Source organism: Pomacea canaliculata, linkage group LG4 (assembly GCF_003073045.1).
Source record: "Pomacea canaliculata isolate SZHN2017 linkage group LG4, ASM307304v1, whole genome shotgun sequence".
Classification (NCBI taxonomy): Eukaryota; Metazoa; Mollusca; class Gastropoda; order Architaenioglossa; family Ampullariidae; genus Pomacea; species Pomacea canaliculata.
In genome coordinates this window covers 1,966,245-1,983,459 of record NC_037593.1, presented here as the reverse complement: position 1 = coordinate 1,983,459, position 17,215 = coordinate 1,966,245, and the positions used below count along the sequence as shown (strand labels likewise).

At 39.0% G+C, this 17,215-nt stretch overlaps 2 protein-coding genes and 1 long non-coding RNA gene across 8 annotated transcripts; 2 read left to right on the top strand and 1 right to left on the bottom strand.

The window, feature by feature from the left end:
* The first annotated feature begins 2,421 nt into the window (after positions 1 to 2,421).
* LOC112561685 (probable ubiquitin-conjugating enzyme E2 7) lies at positions 2,422 to 9,535 on the top strand. 2 transcript variants are annotated; one of them, XM_025234302.1, is made up of 6 exons: positions 2,422 to 2,553; positions 5,111 to 5,213; positions 6,003 to 6,100; positions 6,665 to 6,843; positions 7,031 to 7,123; positions 8,500 to 9,535. In XM_025234302.1, the coding sequence occupies exons 1-5, from the start codon at positions 2,508 to 2,510 to the stop codon at positions 7,109 to 7,111; spliced, it is 507 nt and encodes a 168-aa protein (XP_025090087.1). In that variant the 5' UTR covers positions 2,422 to 2,507; the 3' UTR covers positions 7,112 to 7,123; positions 8,500 to 9,535. The 2 variants fall into 2 exon arrangements, with proteins under 2 accessions (XP_025090087.1, XP_025090086.1); XM_025234301.1 differs by having other exon boundaries at positions 8,255 to 9,535.
* A 137-nt stretch (positions 9,536 to 9,672) lies between these two features.
* On the top strand, positions 9,673 to 16,966 carry LOC112561684 (chymotrypsin-like protease CTRL-1). Of its 5 annotated transcripts, none has more exons than XM_025234299.1 (7): positions 9,673 to 10,346; positions 13,077 to 13,275; positions 13,589 to 13,655; positions 13,930 to 14,077; positions 14,448 to 14,609; positions 15,089 to 15,228; positions 15,570 to 16,966. In XM_025234299.1, the coding sequence occupies exons 2-7, from the start codon at positions 13,142 to 13,144 to the stop codon at positions 15,735 to 15,737; spliced, it is 819 nt and encodes a 272-aa protein (XP_025090084.1). In that variant the 5' UTR covers positions 9,673 to 10,346; positions 13,077 to 13,141; the 3' UTR covers positions 15,738 to 16,966. The 5 variants fall into 5 exon arrangements, with proteins under 5 accessions (XP_025090084.1, XP_025090083.1, XP_025090082.1 ...); XM_025234298.1 differs by lacking the exon at positions 9,673 to 10,346 and adding an exon at positions 11,771 to 11,922; XM_025234297.1 differs by lacking the exon at positions 9,673 to 10,346 and adding an exon at positions 11,905 to 11,932.
* LOC112561687 lies at positions 11,304 to 12,189 on the bottom strand. The gene is made up of 2 exons (XR_003098699.1): positions 12,093 to 12,189; positions 11,304 to 11,828 (listed from the first exon to the last, which is right to left on the bottom strand). It is a non-coding gene; the product is annotated as an uncharacterized LOC112561687 (long non-coding RNA).
* Positions 16,967 to 17,215: the final 249 nt, after the last annotated feature.

Sequence of the window (17,215 nt, the reverse complement as noted above, 5' to 3'; positions counted from 1 at the left end):
CATGAAACCTTTACTCGTCTATTGATGTAGTTTCAGGGTTTTTTTTAAAAAGCAAAAATATGTTGTAAGCAATCTAATTCCGAAATAATTTGCCAAATGTAAAGTGGAGTAAACGGTAAAGGCCTACTGATTTTGAATCAAAGTCTCTTACCTCACAAGAAATTATTCAGCAAACAAGAAGTTAAAAAGAACAAGAGTAAAACTAATTTCTAATTTTCCAAAAAGTGAGTTCAAAGATTTTGTTCTACTATGAGTGGAGTGTTTGTAAGGTCTATCTAAAATGCACGTTGTAAATAGAAAGGTTGAAGGGCAAGTTTTTGTGATCTCAAAAAAAAAATTACTTCTGTGGTAGTTTCTATATATAGATCTAATTAAAGACATGTCCGTTAACGCATACAAATAGTATATAAACACGCACACATATATTTACTCACTGCATGTATACATATTTGTTTATATGTGCGTGTAAAAGAGAAATAAATTGATCAAGGGCCATTTACCCTACGTAAATAAAAAAAAACATTAAAGAAGTAAAGCAATATCACAATCACTTAAAATGTGTGAGAAAAAAGAGTAACATACTGCTAACATATACATTGGCAAAGTGTAAAGGCAATTAAATGTTTAGTAAAGAGTTGCAGAACATCTTTTATCTTCCATGGGAAGATGGTCCTGGGGAACCTCGAACTAACGATCTGCTCTGGAATTTACATCCTTCTCCAGCGGGCTGTGGCCCCGCACACTTCCAAACTAGACACTTTCAAGGTAATATTAACAGCTGATACGACAGAAATTTCAGCAAATAGTTCGAAAGGTGCGCTGCTAGTGGATCTCCACCAGTAGTGTGCCGAGGCCATTCTGACTGTCCACTACTGGATGTCGAGGGCAGCCAGTCGCGAGGACACTATCGTGCTCCCAGCTGTGTGCTCCCAGGTGTACACGTCCGGGGGTCGCAATGTGAAGTGTTCGTCGGACACGGACTCAGAGCCACGACGCGCACAGGACTGTGATGAAAGTGTGGGTGGTTTTTGTTTGTTTGTTTTTGGCCTTGTTTCAATTTCAATTTCAGATATTAGGTCATTTATTGGTATTTCCATAGTGCGTTTCATAGTATTCAACCTCGTGGGGTTTTTTTTCTAAAGTTTTGTGATTGTAATTTGCTGTGTAACCGTGTTGTCGGTTGTGTTTGAGCATGGGGGCGAGTGTGATCACTATATAGTGCACGCGTGTGGACGTGCGAAGAAGCGGGTGAGTGGGTGTGCGATTAAGCACTTCCACAGGGGCGATCCAGTGTACTGATCGACATAACTGATTACACATGGAATTTAACGAGATGAACTCCAGAACTAGACAAAAACTAACAACATATAACAATATTAATATCGTGTGCATACAGGATCGAGACATCAGGCATGCGCGTTGCACATGGGGAAGGAATGCTCTTTTACACACGAAACGTGCACCCAGTTAATGTCAAACAGAGATGTGCAAAAAGTCCAGAAACCTTACCCGCACCGAATGCCAAGAACGTATTGGCTCCATGTACTTCTGGATTAAAAGCAGGTGTATATGAACCTCGTATGTTTTCGTCCAAACGTGGTGCTAGGAATATCGTACAAGAAAAGCCAACAGAACATATACGAACGATCAGTTATGTACTTTTGATTCAACCTTTAAAGAACATTTTCCAAGTTTCAGTTTTCACCTATTGACCTGAAGGTAGGTCTGCCAAACAGCTGCACCTCGGGTTTTGCTCCTGACGCGGTGCGTAACTTTTTTAAAATCGCGGGTGTCCAACTCAGGGGAGAGAAATGCCTTACGATCTACCCAGTTTCCTCGTATTACTTCCCTTCCACCGCCTTGCAGCTTAGTATTTCAAAGCCCATTATTTACATTTTTATGTTGATGATCTGTTGGATTTCCCCATGAGCATTTCTGCGTTGCTCGAAAGTTCACTTGTCATTTTCATATATGTCTCTCAAAAGCAGTAATGTTGATAGTGAAAATCGCAAATGTGCAATTCCACCTATACACGTGGTAGAAAAAAAATCATATTGCGATTGACAGCTGTTTCAGACAAAAATCAACAGAAAAATAACATTATCCACACAGTATGGACTCTCGTCTTCTTATGGAGGTGGCAATTCACAGTAATTCTCAAGAAGTACGACAATTATATAAAATATAAAGATCAATAAAACTGAACCCCTCAAGCACTTAAAAAATCTTCACAAAATCATAGAAAGCTAAACAGCTCTAATTTCTCATATTTTATGATACATAAAAGCATAAATATGATGGAATTTCGTTTGTTTGTCTGCCTATTGGTTGTTTTTGCCGTATGTTTGTTTTTATAAATGGCACAAAAGAGTGTTGCGTGGAGCAGACGATGAGTGTTATCTGCCCCTGAGCTTTGTGTGTGGTTTTTGCACATGCGCATTCACAGATGACAGATACAGTTGTCGACTTCAAGCTTGTTTGCTCGAGTACAGGCAGTGCAGTGGGCTATGGCCCAAGAACGGTCCTCTTTGCTTCTTAGAAGACAACTTGCAGGTAGCATTTACTTTCACTAAATTACTTCACTTGTCATAAAAACAACGCTGTATATTTGACTAATCGTTAAGTTAAACCAACTGCAGTCGTCTAGTCAGCGAACGGATCGCAGGTTATAACGATTTTACAAAAATAATCACTCAGTCATTCAGCTTAGGTAAATCAGACGATTTTTCTAAGGGTCCTTGCACGAGTGATTCATATTTTTTTAATTTTTAAATGTCTAAATTTTATTTGCTTTTGTCCGAAATGTAGTACGGTTGCTCATTCTCCAACTCTTCTGGGAGCAAGAGCTCGAAATTGAAGTACCCAAAGAGTTTACAGGGTGAACAATTCTTTGATGAAATTTCAGTTTTTCATTGATGTAAAAAGCTGAAGTTTATTGCCAATGATCACACTACAACAAGTTTGTATAACTTAAAATATGACGGTAGTAGAGTTTTCGGCAGCACAAATGTGACCGATATTTTCATTGCGCCATGTTGGATCCGTCTTGTAGAGATGTATTTGTCATACAAAAACTGTAGCCAATATAGACCAGCGAACTACGCACGTCATGTTGTACGCAGTATTATTTGGGTGGATGTACTTACTCGGAGAAAGAGGGCTGAAAACAAGTCTTTCCCTCTGTGCCGTTTTAATGTTGTGATTTTTTTTTTTTTTTTCACCAGTGTTAAAGTAAGGAAACCTCCCCTTCCCTTCAGAAACACCGTTCCATGTGGCTTCATTACTTGAACAATTTTTTTTAATAGATCTCATATCTCAAGCAAACTCAAATTCAGTCTGTTTATTATTATTATTTTTTTTTTTTTTTAGCCACTGTTAAAGATAATAGATATGTAACTTTTTATTTCTATGATGAATGAAAACTCCAACAATATTAGTCAACTTATGTAAAAACGACTGCCTAGGTATTTGCTAGGGAGAGGAGAAAATGATTTTCACTACTTTAGGAGCTACCCCAAACATCATAAGCAAATAAATGGGAGACCATTTCTGGACCTGGTAACCCACATGTTACAGTGATGGTATAATGAACACTTTTAATTGATAACAATGCCATTTCTTGCAGTACTTCTACTTCATGATATAAAAAGACAAATAGAAATGTTAATTTATTATTACACAGCTTGTAATAGAACATCATGCTTAAACCAAGCAGTAGATCATAATTGTGACTGAGTCGGGACTATTTTTGCAGTTTCCATCACTACATCACAAGTCAGTTATGAAATAAAGGAATATTTACATCAGGGGTTAGGGTTAGCAGGATCCACTAATGAGAAACATATCTGAAAGGCTGGCTGATTATACCATCTTACATAGTCCACACCTATAGATACAGAGGCCTTGCTAGAAGTTTAGATATTGAACAGATATAAAGCCACTCAAGAAGAATGGGAAATGTACTGCTGGTTCATAACTACAGCCTTGGTCACAAAGTCACTTGCAGAAAATCTCATAATGAAACAACTATAGGTGCAACTACTAATAAGTGTAAAAAAAAAAGTGCAGAGGTTAATATTATGTTTGATCCAGTTGAAAGAATTATTAAAGTTAAAAGTACCCTTTAGTGCAGCGGTTCTCAACCTTTTGCTTGTGACGCCCCCCCCCACCACCACAACGATCAAAGGTATGTCCGCGCGCCCCTCTTAGCCAGCAATGTAGGCTAATTTCACTAATACCGGTATAAGAAACTTTTAAAAAAACGACCACCTTCACGCCCCCACCCCCTTCCCCTTGTAGGCACGTAGTGCTCCCCCCAGGGGGTCACGCCCCATTGTTTGAGAACCGCAGCTTTAGTCCATCCATTCTAAAAATTCCTGTATAAAAATTTGTGTAAAACAATCAATATTACTCCTGAACGTTTCAAGTAATATATTAAATTGTAATGTATGAAGGTGGGTGGGGCTTTTAAAGAGGGCTATTGTTTACTCAGATGTGAAGGTCTGCTTATAATTATACATGGTATAAGTTGGTCAAAATCTCATTAGCTGTTATCATACTTATAGGAGAAGAAATGAGATGTGATATGAAGCCCTGTCGTCAACAAGTGTTTTACCTAACTTGGAAACAGATAGGGAGCTGGAACTCATAGCAACACACAGCACATGATATGGGTAATGGGTACCTGTCTGATATTGGGTTGTGGGAAAGGAAAGCATCAAGGAAGAGAAGATGGGAACTGCCCCCTCCAAATGAATCAGCCTTGATGAGTGCATTCTGTGACTTCTCACTCTTGAGCATCTCAGAGTTGAACTCTGTCCTCTCACATCTTTATCACACATGCTTACACAATGTGAAAATTGGCTAAGAAATGTATGTGAATGGCTTCATAGAGAGACTTCTTGTTTTCTAATAGTTGTCTACTTTTTCCCGAAGGATTGTGACCATCCAGTCCATGGATGGCACATGTTGCATGGGGTGTGAATAGAATGTGCAAATAGGGGGTAAAGAAAACCTAGGAAAAGGAAACAAATGTATGTGGACCCTTATATGTCAGAAGTGGCATCCTTTGAGCCATTTTGTTGTCTTAATTATTTTGATTTCTCACCAGAGCTACACAAGTGCGGCAGTGAAGGATTTTCTGCTGGACTTATTGATGATGATGATGTCTACAAGTGGGAAGTTGTAATTTATGGACCACCCGATACATTGTAGTGAGTAGTGTAGACTGATTTCTGCTAGCTAACAAATTAATTCATAATGAAAATAGCTAAATTTACTTTCTTCAGCATGTTTCAATCTTGAATATCATAATTTATGTAAATATCATTTATAATATATACAGGGCTTCTGCTTACGCTAAAAATTGCGTACAGTACGCATTAAAAGTTCGGAGGACCCCTTCAATTTTCGTCAATGGGGTCCCCTTCAAATTTGGGCAAAGAACAGGGACCCCTTAAAAATCTGAAGAAGGGGTCCCTGGGACCCCAAAGAATTTAGCCTTAGCAGAAGCCCTGATATATAAATATACCAAAAAGGTGTTTGGAAAAATATCAAATCTCTGATTCCATAAGCTCAAATTTTAAAATATTTTTAAAAATTCTAATCATGGCAGAGCATAGAAGTATGAAGCATGGGGGTTTTAGAGACAACAAATATAATAATAATTTGTGTGTTCTTATCATATTAAAGAAATTACCAAAGTCACCTAAAATGAACAATTTAGTGTTTCATTTCCAAGCATTAGGAAATAAGATTTAAATTAGTTTTAACGTGGGGATATTTTGTGGATAAAAAGTAAATCTGGACTGCATTAGCAAGGTCCTCTCTTATAGGGAGTTAAACTCACCCCAAGTCTTTGAAGCAGTTGTAATTTGTTTTTAGTGTTGTTTTTGGATCAAATGCTGTTTATAATGTATTATATTTATCGCTCAGATGTTTATTGTGATCTCTTTTGCTTCTTGTCCATGGTCCCACTAAAAACTTGTATACCTTCTTTGCAGTGAAGGGGGATATTTCAAGGCCCACCTATACTTTCCTAAAGAGTATCCCAATCGGCCTCCAAAAATGAAATTTGTGTCTGAAATGTGGCACCCAAACAGTAAGTATGTAATTCTGGCTTACTATATTCCTGAAGTAATCACGCTTTGAAAACTCAAGGCACAAAACTTACAAGAGATCATGTTTAGCAACATTGAAGTCACTCAGCATAGCATACCGTGGTACTTCAGATTCTGTTATTTACTGCAGGAATTTTCTCACCGATCCCAAATTTTTAGTACACATTTACAAAGCAGCAGCTTCATCAGGTATTTTCTGCTCTTTTCATATAGACAACTGGTACATTATATAGATATTGTGTTTGGTTCCTCATCAATCATGGTTTCATAGCAGAATTTGTGAAAATGTGTGCAATGTGCCCAAAGACTGCATTAAAAGTGTAAATGATTGTTTTATTTGTGGGGAGGGGACATGGTGCTATGAAAGAGCAAAGGATTTTGCAAGAGAACTATGCCTAGCTGATATAGAACAACATTAGATTTTTTAGACACCTCACATATTTGACATTTGATGTGGATCTTATTTTGATGGTGTTTTTATAATGTAAAGAGGGGGTGAGAATTTAAACTTTTGTCAAAATGAGACATTGTCATCTTTGTTTCAGTCGACCAAGAAGGCAATGTATGCATCTCCATCTTACATGAACCAGGTGACGACAAATATGGGTATGAGAAGGCAAGCGAACGATGGTTACCTATTCACACTGTAGAAACTATACTTGTCAGTGTCATCTCCATGCTTGCTGACCCAAATGATGAGTCACCTGCAAATGTAGATGCTGCAGTAAGTTGTTTATGGTGCTTTTCTTCAGCTTCAAATGAAATCTGAGCAAAATGTTTTAAGCTTACATTTTTAGGAAGCTCTTTAGACAGTAACCTTTCACTAATCTAACCACTTTTTTCAACATTTGACAAAACTTATCCAAGAGGTGGCTTCACTATGAGAATTCAGGATATACCTATTGTTTCAGAAAATGTGGAGGGAGCAGCCAGAAGATTTCAAAAAGAGAGTGTCTAAATGTGTACGGAAAAGTCAGGATGAATTCTTATAATGTTAGCACACGGTGAGTAATGAGTCAGGAATACAAATTTCAAACACTTCTTTGAAGGCAAAAAAGAACAACAGCTAAAGTAGCCGCTCTGGAGTCACAACTTCTTACTATGACAGTATTAAATCAGCATATCTGGTAGTTTTTTCCCCTTGCTTTGTTTGTGTGTGGGTGTGCATGCGCATGCATACATTGAACCTGAAAGTTTAGTCCATGAGTACTTCTCGCTATAATCACAAACAAAATCACATCCACAAAGCATTCTGAAGTAGATGTACTTCACACTTTTGTAACTTCCCTGCTAACGAAAAAAGGGAAACTCAAAAATAAGTTTGGTTTGTTCTCAAACTCTGTTCTGACATGTTGCATAATCTGCCTCCAATGTATAATTACATTGCATTCTTCTGACCCACTTCTTATTAATGGTAGTGTAATTTGCCTTTTGGGAAATTTCCATCTTTGGAGAACATTTTCCATCCAGATTATTTTTTTCACCTAAGGGGATTTCATGAACAGGGTCTATAAACGTTTTTTGAGATTGACCGAACAAGCAAGAATGTTCACAACCTAACCAATGATCAAAGGTCAGTTAATGGGTGAATGGGCGGTGGTGGTGTGGAGATGCAGTCTATCTTTCCAGAAAAAAAAATTAGGGCTGCACTTGAGACATCCACCGTATCCCACAACAAAACCGGTCCATGCAGTTTTAAAAAGAAAGAACACTGAACTGAGTAAGCAGTAATAAAGGCACACAGAAGAATATATTAACCTGTAACTACTGGGCTTTCCCGAAATAGGTGTTTCCCGGTCCCAGGCTTTCCTACAGGAGTTACCCAGCCTTTCTGGCTTCTCTCTGTTAGATTAGGGTCACCAAACTCAACTAACTTTTGAACTATTTCATCAGTTTGTTTTTTTTTTTTCTATTCATTATTCAGCTTTTGTGGTTTCTTATTAATCTAATGATAGTCTGGAAATTTTACCTTCAGATGCTAAGACTTATGGTAGAAATCAGTAATAAAAAAAGATGATGTCATTTTAGTAATTAGAAAAATCTGCATATCAGATTAATTCAATCAATGTTTTCAGTTTCTTTAAGATTATTGTGGATGCCTGATTCTTGCCAATCCGATTTCCTCCTGTTTTCAGGGTGGAACATTAAAGGCCATACTAATGTCAACCCAGGATAGTATTGCAGTTTGGTACAAAATGCATTAGTTTGAACATCACAGATTGATTTGAAAACAACTACCACAGAGGAAATTCTCCAACAGCTAACCTATCTTCTCCCAGGGTGGTGGGTGGTAGTTTTTCATGAGAAACAGTAAATCTTCTATTTATTTGACTGCACAACAGCGCAGCTAATTCAGGAGCTTTCACCAATTTTTTTCCAGATCTTTTTGTGATCTATCACCAACAAAGCAATCTTGAGGTGAGAAAATGCTTCATTTCCATCCACAGCTGTCCAGTTTCTCATGCTAATCATGGCATAAGGCTGTTGAAGACCCATGAAAGTAGAGAATGTGTACAGTTTCTAGTGTTAAAGATTGCACATATTTAACTACCTTTGGTCCTGAATGACATTTTGTGCTTTTCACATTTATGTATGATACATGTACAACTCACTTTTCATGCGTTTTACACTACACATTTTTAAGTGTGCAAGGCTCACAATTATTGTCCATTTTAACCTCTGTACACAGAGGTGGTTACTATGGATGCAAGGATTGAAAGAAACATACCATGCAATTTTCTTTACTCCTGCATCCAGAAGTATTTGAACGGTGTTCTAACATGCACTCAGATGTTTAATACTATGTGCCACATATTCAGTCACGTTCAAAAGTTCTGGAGCAAGAATTTTTCACCTGGAATCTTGCTGAAGTGAAATTGTGGATTGTTGAAATGGGAAGGGTAGGACTTAATAATGGAAAGTGGATTTCAAGTGAGTTGTACAACTGAATCAGCCATGGGAAAGAAAGCCAATGTATATTCTGTAGCATTCAAAATGTGTGAAGCTCAGGTAATAGTGTGATCGTGGTGATAGTACTTAGGTCAGTTTGTTACCTGCAGCCATTTACTAAGTGCTGTTTCATCTTAAGTATGAATCAGCAGTCATATAAACTGTTTATATAAAACTGGTGCATCTACTGTCCGCAGACATTTCGTCAGTAAGTTAAATCTCTGCTAATTTTTTTTTTATATATATATAGACTGTCAGTTGCAACTCCTTAAGCTTGTGTGTGGATATGTGCAAATGTAAATGCATTGATAAAACAATGCTTGTGTGTGATGACTTGCAAGGAAGTTCGCATGCTTGTTTATTAACATGACGAAAACATCAAATCTCGGGTAACTTGTATGTAGACCTTACTAGTTTGGCATGGGAATGTTAGAAATTTCTGGTGTAATAAACAGTGAGTCTTGGTATTGAGTGTTGGCTATAATTTTATATAAGGGTTTGTAACACTTGTTTGATTGTGTGTCACTTGTATTTTTTGGGGGGTATGAGGGGGGAGCAAGTCTGGTAACATACTTCATGGTTTGTGTAAGTTCATGGCACAGCTCTGTTGTTAAGTGGAGAACATAAACATGGTTCAAGCTTAGATATGGAAATGGGTTTCTCATGCTGTGACCTTTGCCTTCACTATATGGCCATGCAACAGTACAATCTAATCCTATTACAGGGACTGTTGGAAATCGTGATATCATGGTTAATAATTTTGTTTGCAATAGATTGCAAATGGCCAGAGGTGTTCGTGTCTGTCTTTTGTGTATCAAATGAATAGGTCCCTGAAACCAACTATGCTCGCCTACATGCTAAAATTATTTCCACCCTTTCAAGGAAAGCAGCAACAGATTGTTTTTAACAATAAAAATATAGACGGGCTGTCTTAAAAGTGTACTATTGTATCTTTAAAGTATTCATTTTTTTTCTGGAGGCCTTGTTCAGGTAATTTAAATTTCAGGTGCTACAGACAGCAGTGCCCAGAGATGATAAAAGCGGTTTGCATCCTTAGCTATCCCTCCTTGTATTTCGAGCTATCAGCAATTGTCATACTTCCTACTGATAAGCTACCTCGTCAGGTATAGCTCACGGGTGAATGGGATGGGTAGAGCGGGGAAGCACCTCTGGTGTCTCTCGTGAACTTACAGCAGCTCACGCGACTTTGGTCCCTATCTCTGACCAGTACCTCCAACAAGCTGTTGGGTACATCACTTCGACAAGCATGTCATCCTGGTGAGGAATGCTAGCGTGTCCTAAACCCCTTGTGAACACTTCTGGTCATGTCTGCCCTAACATGTAAAGATACGGCAGCAGACTGTGAAAGCCACTGGCTCCATGCACAGGAAGTTGACCCTAGCAGTGTACCTAGGGAATGGCGAGACAAAGGACACGTAGACCATCCACCACATCCCCACCTATCTACAGCCGTCTTGACTTAATCTCGCCACTGGACGCGCTAGGCTGCTGTTGAGCACCCCTCTATAATCCAGGTCCAGCACATGCCATGACTTCCACATTTCAGTGCAAACTTTAAGCCCTGTAACTCCTTGACCGTCTTCTTCAGCATCTTGAGCGCGACATTCTACCTGAAAGCCAATGCGACATCACAGACACGATTTTCGCTGCCCGCCAACTCCAGGAAAAGTGCCAAGAACGGCAGCGCGATCTCTTTACGACCTGTGTTGGCTTCACGGAGGCTTTCGACGAGGTCAGTAGGGATGGCCTCCGGAAAATAATGGAGAAGTTTGAGTACCCACAAAGCTTCGTTAGATTTGTCCGTCAGTTCCACGATGGAGCAATATGATCACAATCCTTGATAAATAAGAGAAACTCAAGGTCTTTACCATCACCAGTGGTGTCAAGCAAAGCTGCGTGCTCGCTCTAATACTTGTGTCATGATGGACGCCTTCCGTGTTTGCAAAGAGGATCAGACACGATCAACTGTTAAATCTACGGATGCTACAAGCAGCGACCAGAGTTAACTTTAACATAATCAGGGATCTACTATCTCCTGACGACTGTACCCTAAGCGCAAGTGCTGAATGATAAATGCAGTCTGAGGCTGACCGTCTGTCAGTGGTATGCGATGATTTCAGTCTCACCATCAGTATCACGAAGACGAAATCCAGTTTGTGCCCTTGCAATGCCTTGCCAGGACTCGCACATTGCAATGACGGGATGAAACTTCAATGCAGTTGAACACTTTAATTACATGAGCAACGCTCATTCAAACGGAAAACATCGATGTGAAGGTCTGCAAGAGTGGCCAAAGCGAGTGCTGTCTATGGTAGACTTCTCGGAAACGTCTGGGAGTGGAGTGGTCTCGTCCCTACCGCCAGGCTTAAAGTAGCAGTAGCCTCTATGGCAGTAAGACTTAAACCATTACCGCTAGACATGCCAATTGATTAAATCATTTAAGCCTCCTCCGCCGACTTCTTTGGAAGGATGAGATCCCCGACAAAGATTTTCATAGGCATGCCTGTATTCATAGAATCCGCATCCCTTCTGCTGAAGACGCGTGGTTGGGCGTGTCATTTGTATGCCTGACAAATCAACTATTCTGTGTAGAACTGTGGCAGACCAGCCTACAGCCGTAGAGGGGAAAAAAGCCACAAAGACAACCTCAAAGATCTTGGCATCGATAGTGCCAGGTGGGAGACCCTTGTCCTCGACCGCCCAGCTTGGCGCAGCACATCACCCAGGTAGCCCATGCACCTAAGATCAGACACGTCATGGCATTGTGAAGTTTCATGGCAAGCAAAGACCATTCTAAGAAAATGATCGTTCGCAAAAATGGATGGAAGCAATGGTGAGAGTAGGTAACTATAAATGGGGTTTACGACACGCATTTTGAAACTGAATTTACTTGTTTACTTCTTTTTAATTCCTAACACGATAATCAAGTCCAAGAATTCAAGCAATACAAACAAATGGAGAGAGTGTGTTGAAGAGTAAAACAAAGAATGGGATGGAAGAAACCTGCATCAACGTGCGAAGATATGGGAATGGCAAGACTGAAAGTAATGGAAGTGCCAGGATGCGCATCACGTGACCACGTCACTTGTTACGCACACAGGAATGACGTCACCTACTGCTAACGGGAGGGGTGATAATCGGTGCTGACTTCCCGTAGATCTTGCGCAATATTTTTGCTGATAATATTTTGTTAAATCACGTCAAACAGATGTTGAATCAGATTACCACCAGCAACACATACTCCTCCATAGTATTTTCTCCATAACTAAGAGGCAGCATGAAGATTTTAGCAATCGTCTTGGTTGTTGCTGTGACACTTCTGATCACATGTGTCTGTGAGCCATCTGAGACATTAGGTCATTGAGCAATGGTGATGTCGAGTTAGCCAGTTGCTTTGGTAGCTTAGTCCATACAGCTTGCGGTCCTCTGTTCCCTCTCTTTGCGCCAGATTGTGATTTTTCATCTTCAGTATTGACAAATTTTGTGAAATTTGAAAATTGTGCATGTATTTTGATGTCGTGGCTTTGTTGGACAGAAGAATTCTGTGTTCAGATAGTTATCTATCAGCTCGGTTGTTAACCTCACAAGCCAAGCACCAGTCATCTTTTTCTGTTTTCAGCTATACTCCTTTCCCCTTCCGGAACAATTTTCCCTTGGGAGAGTTCATCATGCATTTACATAGGTTGTTAACGACGCCATGACACACCATAAAACCAGACGGAAAAACCCTAATCCTAGCCCTAACCCTCCTTTTTATTTAATTTGTAGTGTTCAGACCCCTCCTAAACGAAAGTTGTGACAATTACCTGTTGTTTTAGTTGCCTATTAAATTTCCCGAGCTTAGATCTTAGGAATTTCGATCAATGGATGTGACTGCACCATCTCCATCCCGTCTTTTGTGTGTTACAATAATTGGCTGGAGCAGAGTAGCCTGGGCTTGTGGGGAACAACTGTCGGGGTACTTAATTCTGGACTGTTGTTTGACAGAGAATGGAGTCAGACACAAGCGTGTCGTTGGAGGAAGTAACGCCAGCGTTCACAGCTGGCCCTGGATGGCGCAGGTCATCGTCAGCCGTGTACAGAGTGCTATGCACCTGATGCCCGAGCAGGTGGACATCGACGTCTGCGGTGGCGTTGTCATCCAAAGGCGTTGGATCGTCACCGCAGCTCACTGCATCCAGAGGCCGTATGGACTTTTGCAGTCTGGACGTGCTTATGACGCATTCAAAGAGCATGCATGGCATGAGACGTGTGCGTGCGTGCGTGCGTGCGATCACTTTTCAAAAGCATTGATCAATTTCAAACTCAGAGAGATGGTTTGTGGTAAGATCATTAGGGTGTCTTTACGACCATCCAGTATTAAGGGGCAGCGCGATGATGGCGACCTAAATAAAAATACTGTTTTTCTCTTAAATGTAAATGCGAAGACTTTCAACCATCACACAAACACAAAAGATTGTATTCGATCTGTTTTTTTTTTAAAATCTTGTTTCATCTAGCGGTGAACCTGATGAGGCTACTGCTGAGAACTCTGTCAAGATTTCTGCCGGGTCGCTTGAATACAAGGTATTGATTTCATGCAATTATCATTCATGTTACCTCAAACACCAACACACGCACTGCATGTCGACACGTCTTCATACCTTATCACTCCCCCCAAGTCATTCAGTCACACACTAGTCTTGAGGTCTTTGCTCATTTATGTGCGTCTGTTTTGCGAAACAGCTCCCTACTTCCTACCATAACATCAAAGTAACAAAAAATATACTAATGATTGTTTTTGGATTAATTCAATGACTGGGGATACTGGCCTTGCACTTCAACCTGTGGCTGGTTGCAGCCTGGCACACCCGAGGAGCTCTTCACCATCTTGTTAGGGATCATGAAGCAGGAGCCTATCTATCTTAAGTATCGTGATATCTGGGAGCTTTCACAAGGAATCTTTGATGTACAGGACGTGATATTGCATCCAGGTTATAATCCAAATGGTATGAAATCTCACCATGGTAGACTGAGCTTTCACTTTTGTCAGCAAATCAGGTGTAAATTTTGCCTAAATGGGGGAAAACCCAGCTTGTGATGTTGAAAAGGATAATGTACTTATGCTGTTGACTAATTCTGAATAATACTTATATTCATGTAGTTGGTGTGGATGTATGTTTTTATACAATAATTATAAAACTGAAAAATGCCACCCTGCATTATCTTCACATACTGTCCACTCTTCAGCAAGCATTTCCTCAGTTTTCTCTACTTTGTACTAAAACATCAGTACTTGCATATTTAAAGATGATCACTTTTTCCTGAAGCCGAATGGCTACATCAGTCATTAAATCTAGCCATTGTCACATCTAACAGGTAGAGTAAGATATGGCATTGACAATGACATTGCATTGCTGAAAGTGATGGAGGATTTGCCAGTGTCATTCAATGACATGCCAAGACTGCCATCCAGCAAAGATAAGTTCCCCCTAGAGGGTGACACTTGCCGTGCCCTTGGTTGGGGATGCACATCACCAAGTGAGTTGCTCACAGATAATGTAAACTGACTTGGCTTCACCACTTCTAAGTATGCTCTGATTTCTATATTATATAAACGCATCACATGCAGACAACAAAAAATAGGTGTCTTTATAAACTAAGTAAAAATCAGAAAATTTTTCAGGCACAAGCAAGCATCTTGCACAAGCAAGCATCTTGCAACTTTCTTGTTTCGTTTTTGGAACATAATTTTTTTGTGTTCAAGGCTTACAGAAGCCAGTTGTGTGAAACTCTCTGTCCAGCAATAAACACCTAGAGGCAAAAGAAGGAGAGAGTTCATGCTCCATCTCCCAAATCTTGCCCTAGACATGGTGAATCACTCAGTTTACTGCCCCAGTAGCCACTAGACCACGAGATAACTTTTAACTTTGTTGTTGTTTTTAACTTTCCAACTGAATCCAGCAAAATCTGATATAGGTTCTGCTCTCAGTTGTGACAATGCTAGAAAACTTTTACAGGGAGCAAGGCAGCACAGTTACTTCAGGAAATCATTTTGCCAATAGTTGGGAATGATATTTGCATGACTATCAGTGGCCTGAAGCATATGGAGGACAAAGTTTGTGCAGGTCACATCATGAATAACACTGGGCTGTGTAAGGTAAACAACTGTTTTTCAGTATCAGCTCTTCCTAAAGTAATTATACTTCTACATGTTCCACAGTGTCCTTAACAGGACTGTTGCTTGGTGTTTAATGAATCATAGATTTTGTGTTGACCAATGAAGGGCATATTATTTCATCTACCATTACCAAAATTAAAACATTTAATACCACAACAACTTTTTTAAAATACTGATCACTGCTAACAAGCATTCAGCCTCATAGGATGATCCTGCCTGACTCAAAATATGCAAATAGTCATCTTCTTAGCAAATTGAAAAGACAACAAGAATAGAGAAAAGAAAATTTGCTTAACTTGAAGAGCACTTATATGTAACAGGGCGACAGCGGTGGACCTCTGGTGTGCAAAAAGGGTCTTCAGTGGATTCCTGTTGGCCTTGCTTCACTGGGTCCTGAGTCTCCTACTTTACCAGCAGTTTTTACACGTCTTTCCCATTATGAGGCCTGGATTAAGGATGTTATTTACAAGCCAACTGCAGAAGTTTAAAATAAATGAATAGTCAAAAGGTAATGTAATAATCCTAGGAATATTAGGATAAATATTTCAAAACAACGTATGGTAAAGCTTCTCCTCCTCATGCTCACAGACCTTAGCTTCTGGCTATCCATTCTTCTCACCAAAATAAGAGAGAGTAAAACTCCTTCCCCCGCTCCTGTACTACACACCCCAGTAGTACCACCATCCTAGTTTTGAAGTCTATAAATTCGCAGCTGCATCTCCTAGATTACCCTGATAAATAAGGGGCAAATACAAAAGCATCTGATGGAAGATGGATAAAAAAATCAACAGCTTTCAGTACATTTTTTAATCTCGAAAATGTATTTGTTGGTTACACTATTATTTTTTTTCAATTATAATCACCAGTTAATTTTTTGAGTTGCTAATTCTTTTCCTCAGTGTGCTAGTTTGATCCCCAAGATGTTTGTTTTAACAAAACATTAAGAATAAAAACATTTCATTGACCACTTACTTTGTCATTCTTGATAAAAAATGTTTAAGGAGTATTAACTCATGTGTAAACAATTTCGCAAAACTTGTAAACATACTGAAGGAAATAATAGTCTAAAGAGCACACTCACACACAGGAACATGTGTATGCAGCAAAATGAAATGTATTATTCACTTTTGAAAAAGCTTATACAGCAAGACAGCAGCTGCCCATCTTTTCAGTCTTAAATGTTGCTCCCTCAAATTTAATTTGCTAAAAATATTTACCAACAGCTTTCAAAAAAGCCCACACCCTACCTCAGCTTTGATCTAGGAAACAAGCTGTAACTCCATGCATTTAAAACACAACACAATTTTCTCATAAACACAGTTCTATTTATTTCTGTACAATAAGCAAAAATAAAGATACTGTTTCCTTAAATTATTCAATTTTATTAAAATATAAAACATATTTTATAACATATTTAGTAAAATATCCAGTTTAATTAACCTGGGGGTAGGTATTGTTTTAGAGAAAGGAGTTAATAATACTTTTCATTTTTTTTCTGCAAGGACAAGCATCACTTGCATCTAAGGCAAATGTTATCAGATTGTTTTACAAAACCATAAATGCAAATCTTTAAGTAACAGAAGTATAACAAACATTAGTGGCCACAAACTATGGCCCTTTTTCCACATAGCATTTTAGGACCCCAAAATTTTATCAAGTTAACCAAAAATAAACCATAGAATATTAATATGCTGAGAATAAACTTTTCAATTTCAAACCCACTGTTTTATTTGCAATGTTTTATGTGCAAGATTCTTTGGGATTTTCATAATTTAAAAAAAAAAGAAAGAAATATTTCTGCAATAGAGCAAAGCTTAATGCTAAAAACTTAGCAAACACTTTCCGAACATACATAGTATAATATGTATGAATGTTACTTCTTGGAAAATATTACCATTAGTGATAGCTTACTGCAAACAAGAGGATAGCCAAGTAGTTATAGCATCAGCATTTAAGGGCAGAGGTG

Coding starts and splice junctions, on each gene's coding strand:
- LOC112561685 (XM_025234302.1), top strand. CDS start 2,508: ATGGCCCAAGAACGGTCCTCTTTGCTTCTTAGAAGACAACTTGCAG. Junction 5,214..6,002: donor GGACCACCCGATACATTGTA/GTGAGTAGTGTA, acceptor CCTTCTTTGCAG/TGAAGGGGGATATTTCAAGG. Junction 6,844..7,030: donor CTGCAAATGTAGATGCTGCA/GTAAGTTGTTTA, acceptor CTATTGTTTCAG/AAAATGTGGAGGGAGCAGCC.
- LOC112561684 (XM_025234296.1), top strand. CDS start 12,367: ATGAAGATTTTAGCAATCGTCTTGGTTGTTGCTGTGACACTTCTGATC. Junction 14,078..14,447: donor TCCAGGTTATAATCCAAATG/GTATGAAATCTC, acceptor CACATCTAACAG/GTAGAGTAAGATATGGCATT. Junction 14,610..15,088: donor TTGGGGATGCACATCACCAA/GTGAGTTGCTCA, acceptor AAACTTTTACAG/GGAGCAAGGCAGCACAGTTA.